This window comes from Schistocerca gregaria, chromosome 2 (assembly GCF_023897955.1).
Source record: "Schistocerca gregaria isolate iqSchGreg1 chromosome 2, iqSchGreg1.2, whole genome shotgun sequence".
Taxonomy (NCBI): Eukaryota; Metazoa; Arthropoda; class Insecta; order Orthoptera; family Acrididae; genus Schistocerca; species Schistocerca gregaria.
Genome location: NC_064921.1, coordinates 600,808,355 through 600,823,888, shown reverse-complemented (window position 1 = coordinate 600,823,888; position 15,534 = coordinate 600,808,355). Strand labels below are relative to the sequence as shown.

At 39.5% G+C, this 15,534-nt stretch overlaps 1 protein-coding gene across 1 annotated transcript in view; it reads right to left on the bottom strand.

The window, feature by feature from the left end:
• Positions 1-14,508: 14,508 nt before the first annotated feature.
• The window catches only part of LOC126334543 (lysosomal acid glucosylceramidase-like), a 138,615-nt gene continuing 137,589 nt past the window's right edge, over positions 14,509-15,534 (bottom strand). The window contains exon 10 of the mRNA XM_049996908.1: positions 14,509-14,698. Coding sequence (XP_049852865.1) covers positions 14,581-14,698 — 118 coding nt within the window. The 3' untranslated portion in view covers positions 14,509-14,580. The remainder of the gene's footprint in view (positions 14,699-15,534) is intronic.

The following is a 15,534-nucleotide window of genomic DNA, read 5'->3' as shown; positions in this document are numbered from 1 at the left end:
TCCCCATCTATAACACATTATATTGGCCGAAAATACTGTCTAACTTGCAATCCAGTTGAAACATCAATTTCCACGCATTCTACTGCCAGTCTAACACCGGCGCACAAATCAGTTGGTATCCGTGGTTGTACTCTGCTTGACAACCTTCTTTAAAATGCGCCTCCCGTAAAATTATTTCGTTCACTGTAGCATTCTGCTCCAACTTTTGTGTACAACCACTGAGCTTCCTTTTTCTATCCGAAAATGTCTCTAGTCATTCTGCACACCTCTTTGTTACTGTGCTCAGTAGTTCCCTAAAATTCCTGACAATGTTCTATTTCATATACATTTGAACTAACCCCTTTTTAAATTTTAACGTATTTTAATACACACAATTGTGATTGCATTCAAGTTGTTTATTTTTATTTTTAGATGACCAGTTTAGATCTTCTAAGAGATCACTGTCAGATATTGCATTCTGTGAAGAGGAATTAAACTCAATGCTTCAGTTACAATCGAAACTGGCACTGTAGTATATGATGAAGTAAAAAATCGCAGCTGATATACCCTTGAAGACCGTAGGAACTGTTGGCGTGGAGCAAGTCCATCTGTGCAGACATGGAGAACACTGCTAGAGATAGCTCGGCTCCCAGTAGTTGAATAGCAGCAGACCCAACCACTGTCTCTGGCATAACGTCATTGGTAGATAATGGCAGTGACACTTGATTACATTGTGCGAAGAACATGTATTTAAAGTGGCTAAAGTCTTGATCGGGGCTAACGGCTGTCACGGAAATGCTTATCCACTGCTCATATGTTGGCAACGTGTTGGTTTCGCGTAGCTTATGGGATGATTCTTCCACATGAGAGCCGAGAAGAGAGGCAATGTACTTCTAGCGCCTAAATTGAAATCATTGTCATGTTTGCTGTTTTTCGGTGTATTAGCTAGTTTCGAGAGAAATATTTTGTGATTATGGCAGAGAGTGCTATCAACTGGACTGATTTGAGTGATTTAGCCTTACACAGCGTCATCCACTGGTGCACGCCTCATGGTTTAATCGCAGGGACATGGAATGTATCATCTGTGGTGATGAAATGACTACACAATCGATCTGCGAGAGCACACCGAGTAAGTGGATTCATTAAAGAGTGGCACGTTCGACATATTAATAAACACAGATACACCTGCGTTCTCCCATGATTTAATTAAAAAAAAACATTGACCCACTTGCCACAGTGTGAACGTGCAGATCGACTGCGTAGCAACACAGAGCAGAGGAAAATTTCACCGATTTTTCGAATACATCATGGCTTACAACTCTGTTCTTGATTTTCAAATACTAGCACAGCTTAAATAGCTGCGACTCAAGTAAGAAGCAATTAAATCTATAATCTTCGTTCACAGCAATATGTCACCCTTACTTCTGAATGTATTACTTCGAAACAAGTCGTCTGCCTGCTGCTCCCCCTTTGGTTGCATAGCACAAACAGCTGACACACCTCCTTTTGGTCATATCACATCCCACTGCTAGCTCTGACCACATTCCTGCACGAAACACGTTAAGTACGCCAGTGGCCCTAATCTAGACGTTTACCATTAAAGGTATGATTATTAAGAGTTTGGTCCTTAAGAAAAGAACGAAGGATATATCGATGCTTTATAGAAGAACATACGTTATAAAAAGCGACGAAACAGAAAAACTACCAGGGCTCATTTAAACGTGGGCTGCCCTCTGTGGGACCTCCTGGTAAACGTAGAAAAGGGGGTCTTGGGTAACCAAGGAGACGATGTACCTTCCGTCATCAGTCAAAGTTATTATGAAGGCCCATTGGCAAGAAGGACGCCAACTAGTAACCACGGGAACGATGTGCAATCGGCAAGCACCGTCATCTGAACCATTTGCAGTTAGTGTCAAGCACTTACGTAAGGCGTATTTTACGTAAATAACTAATTGTTATGCCGTTACGTTTGCCCAGATATAATTGTTCTTTGTTTAAATGACCGAGTCACCGCTTACAAGGAAAATACAGTCCTTTGCAAAGATCGATTAAAGTAACAACATTGATCAAGTGGTACAGTATGAGTTATCCTATATTGCCATTTCGTAGAAATTTACAGATATACATATAAATTGCAGTTCGTTGTAGCGTTACATGTGCACAGTCTTAAACACTGACAACGTCAGTGTTTACAAATATAATAATACAGTCTTACAGTATGGATAAAAAAATTCATGTAACTTTTGTACAAATGTAAAATACATCCATACATCAATAATCCGAATGACTTTAGATCGTAGGTGCGTCTTAGCCGGAAAGAACGATGAAATTAATTAGTGATGAAGTGGTATCAGGAAAGTGGTTCTGTGTAACTGTTTGGTATATGTTTAGGTTACTACTTGTAAAAGAATTCATGCTAGAATACAGTATTACATTTACGTTACATAAAATGAATGACAGTTATTACAGGCGAAAATGCTGTAATGTGGGGATTATAAAACGCAATAACATTTGCTAAATGTTCGCTGTATGCAATTTACATAATGTCATGAGAGTAAAATATTTAAAATTTTAAGATAATCAGTAGCAACTAAGAGTTGGAAAACTGCTGGCTGTTATGTACACTGAATTCTGAAAATATACCTATAGATGGCATGGGGTAATATCTGCAATCCATGAACGTTTCTACGAAAATAGAAAAAATCATGTAATTGCCCGATCAGAACTGCAAATGACTTCAGACCATAGATAACTCTTAGTCACCACGACAAGTTAATAACAGTGATGACACGGCACAGTAAAAAGCTAATTGTAGCCATTAGGTACTACATTTACATTACATCTAAAGTAAAATCGAACATTTAAAACTGAAATACAGAAATGGTGATCTTGTGATACGAGGTATGTCAACAAAGCAAGTTCCTTTTGGTTATATAACACAAACGTCTACAGATACAGAAAAAATATTTATTGTAAAAAAAATGTACAACTGTTAAACTACCTATCTACACAGCTTCCGAAATTTTGTAGGCACGTGTCATAGCGTGGCACAAGTTTTTGTATGTCTTCTTCATAGAAGGTAGCCGCCCGTGTATTCAACCACGTGGTAACATGTTCTTTCAGCTAGTCATAATCGTTGAAGTGTTGACCACCAAGGACAGATTTTAGGTGTACGTCGCTAGGAACGAGGTTCAATCTGTATGGAGGATGATCAACCGCATCCCAGTGAAATTCCCGTAAGAGTTGTTTGGTCACATTCGCCGTGTGAGGTCGGGCATTATCGTGAAAAAAAACAACACATTTTGACAGTAATCCTTGGCGCTTATTCTGTATTGCGGGGCGCAATTTCTTAATGGTCTCGCAGTCACCATGTGCATTGATTGTTTGGCCCCGTGGTAAGAAATCAATCAGCAAAATGCCTTTTCTGTGCCGAAAAACGGTGCACATTACTTTTCGGGGTGTCAAGATTTGCTTAGGCTTAACCTTCGCTGGGGATGAAGTGTGCCTCCAATCCATTGATCGCCGTTTTGTTTCAGAGGTGTCGTACGATACATAAGTTTCATCCCCCGTGACTATCCGAGAAAGAAAACCATCGCCTTCTTCATTGGAGCGTATCAAAAACTGAAGTACACAGCCAATCCATTGTTTTTCGTGTTATTCAGTAAGAATTTTTGGTACACAACGTGGGCAAAGCTTTCGAAATTTCAGTTTTTCAGTAACAATTTCATGAATTAGTGATCGTGAGATTTGCGGAACTTCCGTAGCAAGGGCACTAATTGTAAACATACGGTTGTGCTTAATCTTCTCTTCAGTTGTGTGAACCAGTTCGTCAGTAACCACAGACGGGCGTCCACTCCGTTCTTCATCGTGCACTTGATCACGTCCTTCATTGAACAGTCTGACTCATTTTCTAACCATTGAGTCACTCTTAGCATTTTGATCGTAAACCTCGCTGATTGGCCGATGGATTTCCTCTGGTTTAAATTTCTTTGCATTTAGAAAAAGAATCACAGATCTGATTACACACGCGGCGGCATTTTCAATTATGGCTGACGTTATAAAGAAGCACTACAAAGCATACGTCGGCAGCAGCGGTCTGAAAATGGCGTACATGTCTTCTCCTTGAGTCAGAGTAACTGCCGCGCATGCTCGGAACTGCGATCGTAGCGCTGCCGCGGACAGAAATAGAAACGGAACTTACTTTGTGGACGACCCTCATATATAGTATTATCTGCGAAATACGTTATAGACGAAAAGCACATATTATCATGAATATAAAAATGTTTTATGATTATAAGTTGTAAAATAGCTAGTAGCACTAGAAAGAACATAAAACTGCAGGACAATGCTTACCCCAGTTTGATTACAACGAGATAAGTGAAAACATACACTGATCTGTGTGAGAGTAGAATCTAATTGACAAATTGTGAACGTGAGGAGCTGGGAACTTTTTTTTTCATCAGTCTTCTGACTGGTTTGATGCGACCTGCCGCGAATTCCTTTCCTGTGCCAACCTCTTCATCTCTAGCAACCGACGTCCTCAATTACTTGCTGGATGTATTCGAATATCCGTCTTCCTTTATACTTTTGGCCCTCTACAGCTCCCTGTAGTACTATAGAAGTCATTCCCTCATGTCATAACGGATGTCCTATCATCCTATCCCTTCTCATTATAAATGATTTCCACATATTCCTTTCCGCTCCGATTCTGCACAGAACCTCCTCATTCCGTACCTTATCAGTCCACCTAATTTTCAACATTCGTCTGTGGCACGATATCTCAAATGTTTCAATTCTCTTCACTCCAAACGTACATTCTCAGTATTTTCTTCCTCAAATTCAGGCCTATGTCTGATGCTAATAGTCTTCTCTTGGCAAGGTATGCTCTTTTTCTCATTGCTACTATGCTTTCGATGTCCCCCTTACTCCATCCATCATTGGTTATTTTACTGCCTAGGTAGCAGAATTCCTTAACTTCACTTATCTCATGACCATCAATTGTGGTTCTAAGTTTCTCGTTGTTCTCATTTCTGCTACTTCTCATTACTATCATATTTCTTCAATTTATACCTATCCATATTCTGTACTCATTAGATTGTTCGTTCCGTTCAGCAGATCATGTAATTCATCTTCACTTTCACTCAGGATAGCAATGTCATCAGCGAGTCGTATCATTGATATCCTTTCATCTTGAATTTTAATTCCACTCCCAAACCTTTCTTTTATTTCCATCATTGCTTCTTCGTTGTACAGATCGATAAGTAGGTGCGAAAGACTACATACTGCCTTACACTGTTTTTAATACGAACACTTCGTTCTTGGTCGTCCGCTCTTACTCCCTTTTGGCTCTCGTACATATTGTATATTACCTGTCTCTCCCTATAGCTTACCCCCATTTTTCTGAGAATTTTAAACATTTTGCACCATTTTACATTGTCGAACGCTTTTTCCAGGTCGACAAATCCTATGAATGTGTCTTGATTTTTCTTTAGTCTTGCTTTTATTATCAACTGCAACGTCAGAATTGTCTCTATCGTGCCTTTACCTTTTTTAATGTAGCTGGTCGTCATCTAACGCACCCTCAATTTTCTATTCCATTATTACGAATATTATTCTTGTCAGCAACTTGGATGCATGAGCTGATAAGCGGATTGTGCGATAATTCTCGAATTTTTCAGCTCCCGCAGTCTTCGGAAATGCTTGAATGATATTTTTCCGAAAGTCAGACGGTATGTCTCCAGACTCATTCATTCCACATATCAACGTGAATAGTGGTTTTTTGCCAGAGTTATTATACAATTTCTGATGGAATGTTATCCATCCCTTCTGCCTTATTTGATGTTCAGTTGTCCGAAGCTCTTTCAAATTCTGATTCTAATACTGGATCCCCTACATCTTCTAAATCGACTCCGGTTTCTTCTTCTATCACATGAGACAAATCTTCCCCTCATAGAAGCTTTCATTCCACCTATCCGCTCTCTCGTCTGCATTTAACAGTGGCATTCTCGTCGTACGCTTAATGTTACCACCCTTGCTTTTTATGGCACCGAAGGTTGTTTTAAGTTTCCTGTATGCTGAGTCTGTCCTTCCGACAATCAATTATTTTTCGATCTCTTCACATTTTTCATGCAACTATTTTGTCGTAGTTTCCCTGCACTTCCTATTTATTTTGTTCCTCAGCGACTTGTATTTCTGTATTCCTGAGTTCCTCGGAACATTTTTGTACTTCCCCCTTTCATCGATCATCTGAAGTTTTTCTTCTGCTACCCATGGTTTCTTCGTAGTTGCCTTCTTTGTACCTACGTTTTTCTTCCCAATTTCTATGATGGCCCTTTTAAGTGATGTCCATTCCTCTTCAACTGTACTGCCTATTGAGCAATTCCTTCTTTCTATATCTATGGCCTTAGAGAACTTAAAGTGTATCTTTCCTAAGTGCTAAGTGCTTTCTTTGAGTACTGATTCTTCCTGATTAATGTCTTAAACTTCATCCTACTTTTCATCACGACTACAGTGTGATCTGAATCTACAGGGTGTGCATAAAGTCCGGGAACACTTTCAATCATTTATTGCACAAGAACTAAACATTGTACAGATGTCATACATATTGCATTTTGAAGAGAAACTATAAAAGTTTTTTTTTTTTTTTTTTTTTTTTTTTTTTTTTTTTAAGCGAACATTCGATATGCGAACCATGAGTGACCCGGCAGACGTCGACACGGTATTCAGATTCCATACCCGACGCAGCATGTCATCGAATCCACTGTGGCAGTCGCTTCGCGTATTCTCCGTGCTCAGGAGCCCAAGAACTTCACGATGTAAATGGGGTGGAGCCCCATCTTGCTGCAAGATGAACGGAGAGTCTGATTGCATTTGAGGCATCAGCCATTGCTGCAAGATGTCCACGTAGGTATATCCAGTCACAGTACTCTCGGCGAAGAAGAATGGCCCGTACAGGTTTCGACGTGACGAGGCACAAAAAACATTTACCTTTCAGGAATCAGGCTCAAATTCAATGCATTCGTGTGGGTGCTTTGTACTTGGTTCTAAACATCCGTTGAACAGCTGTAGCACACTTGCTTTTGTCGAACTCCAACACACACAAAGCTCGCCCCGTACCTGAACTGGCCATGTTTGCGACTAGCGCCGACTACCGGCTAATTGCCAAACTATGCTGTGGCGGTATACACGAAAAAATTATATCTGTACAATGTTTCGTTCTTTTGCAATAAATAATTGAAAGTGTTCCCGGACTTTATGTACACCCTGTATATCTGCTCCTGGGAACGCCTTACAATCCCGTATTTGATTTCGAACTCTCTGTCTGACCATGATGTAATCTAACTGAAATCTTCCCATATTACCAGGCCTTTTCCAAGTATACCTCCTCCGCATGTGAATCTTGAACAGAGTATTCGCTATTACTAGCTGAAATTTATTACAGAACACAATTAGTCTTTCCCCTGTCTCATTACATGTCCAAGCCCATATTCTCCTGTGACCTTTCCTTCTATTCCTCCTACTACTGCATTCCAGTCGCCCATGACTATTAGATTTTCATCTCCTTTTACATAACGTGTTACCTTTTCAATATTATCATATACTTTCTCTATTTCTTTATCTTCAGCTTACGACGTCGCCATGTATACCTGAACTATCGTTGTCGGTGTTGGTTTGCTGGCGATTTTGATAAGATCAACCCTATCACTGAATTGTTCAGAGTAACACGCTCTCTGCCCTACCTTTCCGTTCAGAAAGAATCATACTCCCGCTATAACATTTTCTGCTGCTGTCGATATTGACCTATAATCATCTAATCAGAAATCCTTGTCTTCTTTCCATTTCACTTCGCTCTCCCCTGCTATATCTAGGTTGAGCCTTTGCATTTCCCTTTTCAGATTTTCTAGTTTCCCTGCCGCGTTCAAGCTTCTGACATTCCACGCCCCGACTCGTAGAACGTTATTCCTTCGTTGATTATTCAGTCTTTCTCTGATGGTAACCTCCCCCGTGGCAATCCCCTCCCAGAGATCCGAATGGGGGACTGTTCCGGAATCTCTTGCAGTGGAGATATTATCATAACACTTTTTCAATTACAGGCCACATGCCCTCTGGATACACGTTACGTGTCGTTAATGTAGTAGCTTCCATTGCCTTCTGCATCCTCATGCCGTTGGTGACTACTTAGGCGCGAAGTCCTCGACCGCCAATACTGATTTTTAATCAAAATTTAGGCAGTGGTGGGATTCGAACCCGAGACCGAGGAAGTTTTGATTACTAGTCAAAGACGCTATCCATAGATCCCTGCATCGAAAAGATCGAAGAAACACTTTCCAATTGCTTGTTAAGTTGGGCTGACGGTCCTTTTTTGTGATGACTGTAAATCTCACATTCCTATAAGGTATTAAGTAACATTCCTTTAGGGACTGTATGAAGAAGTTGAGGTTGTTATCAATAGTCCGGTCAAAGTGTTTATTGTGAATGATGTGTGGATCATAAGAAGCTTTAACACTAGTTGTTCTGGACGTATGTTCATGAAATCTCATCCTAAAATTCCTGACTGTCTGGAGTATTTATTGGCTGTTGCAAGTGCTACATTTTATTTTATAAAGTCCAGAGTTTAAAAATTTGCTCCCAGCGAAGTAGATTATTTATTGAGAAAGCTGTGATCACATCCGAGTTTGTGAACATATCACTAACTTTATCAAAGATATTGCCTAGGTAAGTAATTTTAGTAAATCTCTAGTCATCTTTAATTGTGGCTTCGATTGAATTTTGGTAAGAATTTTTAGTTTATTAAATAAAGTGTATTGTGTTCCATGCTGTAATTATTAGCTAGAACAAACTGTTTAGGGGTATTCATTTCTTTCTAAATCGCCTGTTTCTAATGGCAGATTTATAATCTTGAAACTCATAGAATAAAGAAATGTCTTTTTGTACATGAATCGATGACAAGATTTCGCATTAATAATGGCATATGTGGTAATCGGTTTTCTGTAGATAACGAAGTGATGTTTACCATTAATTAGTAATAATGATATCTAAAGATTTAATGATTATATGGACCTCATGTCCAATGGTAAAATGAAAATTTGGGTGAATGGTGTTTAGCATAATTTTCAAAGCTTCAATTTCTTCTAGAGATTCATTATAAGGAAAGAGTGAGTCCTCTATGTTTCTTGTATAATAGATGGATTCATTGTTTGTATCAGGATTGGTTTTAAAAAATTGTGTTTCTATGTAATTAACAAATATATCTGCAAATGTGCCTGCCATGATGAGGCCACCTTTCTGAAAGCAAATTTGCCCATTAAATGAAAATGAAAAATAATTGAAGGCTATGGTATTCTTGAATACCTCAATGAACTCAAAAATTTCTTCTGAGTTCATGTCTTTATGTTTGAGAGATTCTCTTTAATAACCGCAATAGTTTCTGTGATTGTAACATTGAACCTTGCTCCACCTGGAATATTTACTTCGTAAATTTGTTCAGCTAATTGAAACATATTCTTGCTGCTGAAATTTTCTTCAAAGAAATAGAAAATTTTCATGACACTATTTAGTTTGCTATTTAACTTATAATGGTGGGCAATTTATGTTTTTAACTATAGGATGGATAAGCAAGTTTGTTTTATGAATCTTTATCTGAGACCTTAATTTTGGTAACTGTTGGTTCATAACTTTGAGAGAAAATTTTTCCTCTGGCACTAATGAGAAATTGTTCTCTTCAATTAATTTTTTAATTTTTGCTGTAATCTTGGGGATAGGTCTTTCGTCGCCTCTATGATATTATTTTCACTGAAGAACCATATGGTCTTAGAAATGTAACCATGATGATGTACTGTTGTTAAGGTGTGTCTTTTATCTGCTTTTATAATTATGGCATTATTAGCAGCTAAGTTACATTAATTCCGACAATTGTTTTCAGTTCTTGCTTTATTTTTATGTTTCTTTGGTTTTACTGACTAAAAATAAGGTCTTTGGTTTAAGTGCTGTTTGATAAGTTTCAGATTTCGTACATTTAGCTAATTTGCTGGTGATCCTGACATCAGATATTAATATATTAGTGTTATTAAGAGGGAAGGAAAATTGTATTTTAGACCTTTATTCAGTATAGTATTCTCAGACTGTGTAAATTGAATGTTAGTCAAATATGAGACTAAAGTAAAACTCATTCACATCACTAATATATTCTAAATTTAATTTGTGCTCTTGTGTTACTAAAGATTCTATTTTCTCCTGATGTTTTTCAGTGACAGTTCTTTGTAAGTATTTAATCTATCCGTCCGTCAGTGACAACAAATTTGAGAACATCAGTGTGGAAAATTGATTACCTAGCGACAAATGCAAATTATACATTTTGTGTTTTTTTTTTCTTGTCAGCATTCCTGATTTCGGCTTTAATTCAAAATATCGCCCTCCTCTGTTTTACAAAGTTAGTGACATCACAGTTAGAACCAAAATTCATATTGACATATTTATGGATGACAAATCTCAGTAAACAACATCTATTGAAAGTGAATTTTGTATTCAACTTCTAAATTCTTCAAATGTTCTAGCTTCCTTGACGGCCTCAGTAAAACTTGCATAACCTTTTGCTTTTCCACTTAACTTTTCTACCCTCAAATGTTCTGTCAGATCACCATTCCATATCTGCCATATTCCTAAGATCCTCCACAAACACTTACACTTACTCAGTGAACTTACCACAAAAAGGAACAACTGAATTTGCATCTGACAAATTTATATTCCTCTGTGGTGACTGCACTGCTAATAGACCATGTAATTTCCTATTAACTGCTTACCATCAACTGTGCCACTCTTTTAGACACTACGCAAACTGACTCTGTGCCTTTGATTTAGCCAAACCTTGCTTCTCTCGGCAGTCATTTTGAAACATCATCAGTTACAAGACACGTAAAATAAAATACTTTAACTTAATTTTTACATCTAATCATGACCCATTTTGATTTGTGACACTAGCCTCTAAAACTTACATTTTGAACATACCCCTACCACTGACATTAACTGTTTACATGCAATTGAATGACTTTCCATTACACTATGTAAAACTGACAGGTATTAGCTAATCATGTCCCTCATTATCTCTAAAATGCTACGAACGCACTAGTTCCTTACCATTAATAAAATTCACCTTACAAAGAACGTGGCGGTCAGGTTTCTTTTCCATAACCTAGACACCATGACTTTAACAATGCAGTTTCTTTACTCATTGTACCGCAGCCCATAGCTTCAGACATGGCGCTGAAAAGGCGATGCCAGTTCTTTAACACCGGTTGTGAATTTGGGGTTTAGGGGGTGCCGCGCCAATTAAACAGCCTGAGATACGAAATTCGTTTGTCGTGGCTCAGTTCGTGGAGGGAGTATAGGGTGGGGTGAATAAATTGATTTGATTCGATGTGGGTGGATACGGCATCTGACATGGCCTGCTGTAAGAAGGAAAAGGGTGGGGGATAAGAGATTTGGAAGATTAAGGGATCACTTCCGATGTGGATATCTATTTATTTCCGGCGTGCGCCCTTGGTGAGGAAAGTATGTTCGATAAGCTTTCAACTGGTATTAAAAGCTTACTATTTTTGAAGGAAGATATCTTGTTTTGGAATTATTGTAAGAGGTAGTGTATGAATATTCTGACGATAGATTAACCATTTTATTGGCCGATTGTGATAGGAAATACTTCAGATAAAAATCTGGACAAAAACAAACAAACAATTCTTGAGCAGGGAACTTTATATTAATGATAAAGATGGAACAGTACATGTTGAGCCAGCCTGTACAATTTCAGTTTCAACATTTATTCAGTTCAACAATCACAACAAAATAAAAATGCGCATGTTACAATTTTTAAGTTTAAAATTGGAAACCAACTATAAGTCTTAAATAATATTTTACGGAAGTGAAACGACTCACTGAAGAAACGGATGAAAGATGTGTCTTGCAGATGGCTTAATTTGAAAAGGCCACATCCATTTCACTACTTCTGTATACGAAACATTTTCAGTTACGATGACACAGTCAACCAATGATTGTAGTCCTCTTGCTCCAATGTAGATTTGTATATTCATTTCTTGCGAATAAGGTGTTGATAACTTTTAGTTAATAAACATAAGGTGTATCTCAAATGACAAGTTTTCGTCTGTATTTGATCAGTTTTGACTAATGGCAGTGCAATGTAATCTCCTGTGAGAAAATTACTCGTAACTGAGGATTCCTCAGTGAGTAACAGAGAGATATCACTGAAACTAGTAGGAGAGACGGGAAAACAAATGTTCGTTACTGATCAGATTAGAATGGAAGACGTAATTACTACTTGGTGGTGGGTTGGATATGTAGCCGCGCAAGTTAATGCAAGATGGACCAAAGACGCTCTAGATGACAGTTTCAGTGGCCTTCTCTAAACCAACTACGATATATATCTTCGACGCTGTTGTTGGCTCATTTACTAATATAAAAGTAATTCTTCAAGTTACATTACGTACCATACTGAAAAAGAATTATAGACACGTACGTGGCTATATGTGCAAGATACTACAATGTTGAAACTTGAGAGGATTATCGAGTTATGTTTTTGTTTTTGGTTTTTTTTTTTTTCGAACAAGCCACGTCTTAATGTAGTCTTTCCCAGGGTATACTATTCGTTAACAGTACTCGAGTTTACAGCCAGGTGGCAGTTTTAAAATACCGCGACGTTTCGAAGAGTGTGATGCCCATCATCTTGTGGCGATTTTAACAGTGCTACCCGGCTGGAAACACGAGAGCAATTTTCATCAAGGTATACCTGTTCAAAAATTTAAACTTTATGCGTCCTTCCTGAGAAAGAAGCAATCGGCTGAAAGAACTATGCAGCACTATAATACATGACGATGACCTGTCGGTCTTTAGAGAATAAGAAACAACAATGGCGAACAATTCAGAAGGAAACAATATCCTCCTCACTGTAGGTCAATCAGGTAAATACACGATACACTTAGTTCTTTCGCACCCTAAACGCAGCTTGCAGTGCATACACAAGTACTATTTAATATTTACCAAAGTGTGTGAACACTTCCACTTGAAGACCTTAAGAATGGCTGTTTGTAAATTAAATACTTTTAAATTTATGTTACTGAGCGGCAGTTAGTGTAATTCCTAATTGAATCAGTACGCAGTTGTTTCACAATGATTTTTACTGAGCATGGCACTGAGAAAGAAATCCCCATCCTCGAAGTAGCAGCACACGTAAAAACCACACCAATGCCGAAATGTGACCAAAACGCAATCTCTTGTCTTACAATGCAACGACGCTACATGGCGATTCAGTTAGTCGACACAGAGCCTCTCCCTCTTTCTTATTCCCTCTTTGTCTCTCTCTCTCTCTCTCTCTCTCTCTCTCTCTCTCTCTCTCTCTCTCTCCTCCTTCCCTCTCTCTCCCAATACTTCCTCGCTCTATTTTCCAACCTAATCTCTGCTCTTAGCCTCTCCTCAGATTTCACTTTACTCCTCTCTCCTTCCTTTATTCCTCTCCTCTCACCCTTACTTCCTGCTTCTCTCTCTCTCTCTCTGTCTGTCTGTCTTCCTTTCTCCAAACTGAAACCAGGTGTACACTGAAGCACCAAAGAAACTGGTATGGGCGTGGGTATTCAAATACAGAGACACGTAAACGGGCAGAATACGGCGATGCGGTTGGCAACGTCTACATAAAACAAGTGTCTGGAGCAGCTGTTAGATCGGTTACCGCTGTTCCAGTGGCAGGTTATAAAGAGCGATGGGACACAGCGTCTCCGAGGTAGCGATGAAGAGGGGATTTACCCATACGACCATTTCACGAGTATACCGTGTATAGCAGGAATCCAGTAAAACATCGAATCTGCGACATTGCTGCGGCAGGAAAAAAATCCTGCAAGAATGGGACCAACAGCGACTGAAGAGAATCGTTCAGCGTGACAGAATGGCAACCCTTCTGCAAATTTCTGCAGATTACAGTGATGGAACATTAACAAGCATCAGCATGCGAACCATTCAACGAAACATCGTCGATATGGGCTTTCGGAACGGCAGGCACACTTGTGTACCCCTGATGACTGTACTCCATAAAGCTTTACACCTCGCCTGGACCCGTCAACACCGACACTGGACCGTTGATGACAGGAAACACGTTGCTGTTCGGACGCATCTCGTTTCAAATTGTATTGAGCGGATGGACGTGTACGGGTATGGAGACAACCTCATGAATCCATGGACCCTGCATGTCAGCAGGGGATTGTTCAAGCTGGTGGAGACTCTGTAATGGTGTGAGGAGTGTGCAGTTGGAGTGATATTAGACCCCTGATACGTCTAGACACGACTCTGACAGGTGACACGTACGTAAACATCCTCTCTGATCACCTGCATCCATTCATTCCGTTGTGCATTCCGACAGACTTGGGCAATTCCAGCAGGACAACGTGACACCCCACACGTCCAGAATTGCTACAGAGTGGCTCCGGGAAGTAGGGTTGCTGGAAGTCGCAGTACAACACAGAAACACAAAACAAGGATTTTTCACTGTGTGTATTTATTTAATCAGTAATACAAGTGTGTTTCAAGAGTGCTGTGTAGAAGCGGCATTCACACAGTGTTGCTGGCACGCTGGTAGACGAGCGTGTGCATCGAGTGGGCAGGCAGCGACAGCGACGCCTCTCCCAGCTGGGGGTCCGACACCACCACGGAGCGCCGCGTCTCCTGCCTGACAACACACAGACACACACACAACGTGGTCAGTACACAGCCTACCACGCAAACAGAGATACCAATGGGCACTGATCTCTAGAATAACCGGAAACAGCACTCTGAAACAGAACTGAAGTGAGCCTGTATAGACCGCCATATTGCAGTTGACAAAAAATATTTTCGATCGGCCTGTACATAGGAAGAGGTATCAAAAAATAACTGTATTAATTATTTAGTGGAAAACATTGCTCACCTTCATTCAAATTCCATTACAGACACCCAAGTAATTTCTCTCGGACACAATACAACGATTCCAGTGTTCAGTCCAAGGTTCGAAACACTCCCTGAAGCCCCTTTGTGATAGTGGGTTGAGTACACCCGTAATCTCGTTGTTTAGCTCCCGATTACTCTGACAATAAAAATCCTGAAGCTCTTTTTTCACTGCAGGACATAGATGGAAGTCACATGGCGCTAGGTCAGATGAGTAAGGTGGATGTGGCATCACCTCAATGCCTAATGCGGTGACTGTTTCTTGAGTCTTGATCGCGTCATGAGCTGGTGCATTATTCTGATGAAGGATCCACCCTCCTTAATGGCCCCTCCACAATAATAATTAGCATTAACAGTACGTTTTTCATTCACCACGTGCTCGTACACAATGCGTTGCTTATCGAAGAAGACAAGGTGCATGATTTTTCCTGCACTTAGTTTAACTTTGGCCTTTTTGTGTCGTGGACATTCAAGTTTCATTGGAATGATGTTGTTGATGATGATGATTATGTTTGGTTTGTGGGGCGCTCAAATTCACGGTCATCAGTTCCCGCACAAAGTTCCAAATTTTACACAGTCCAA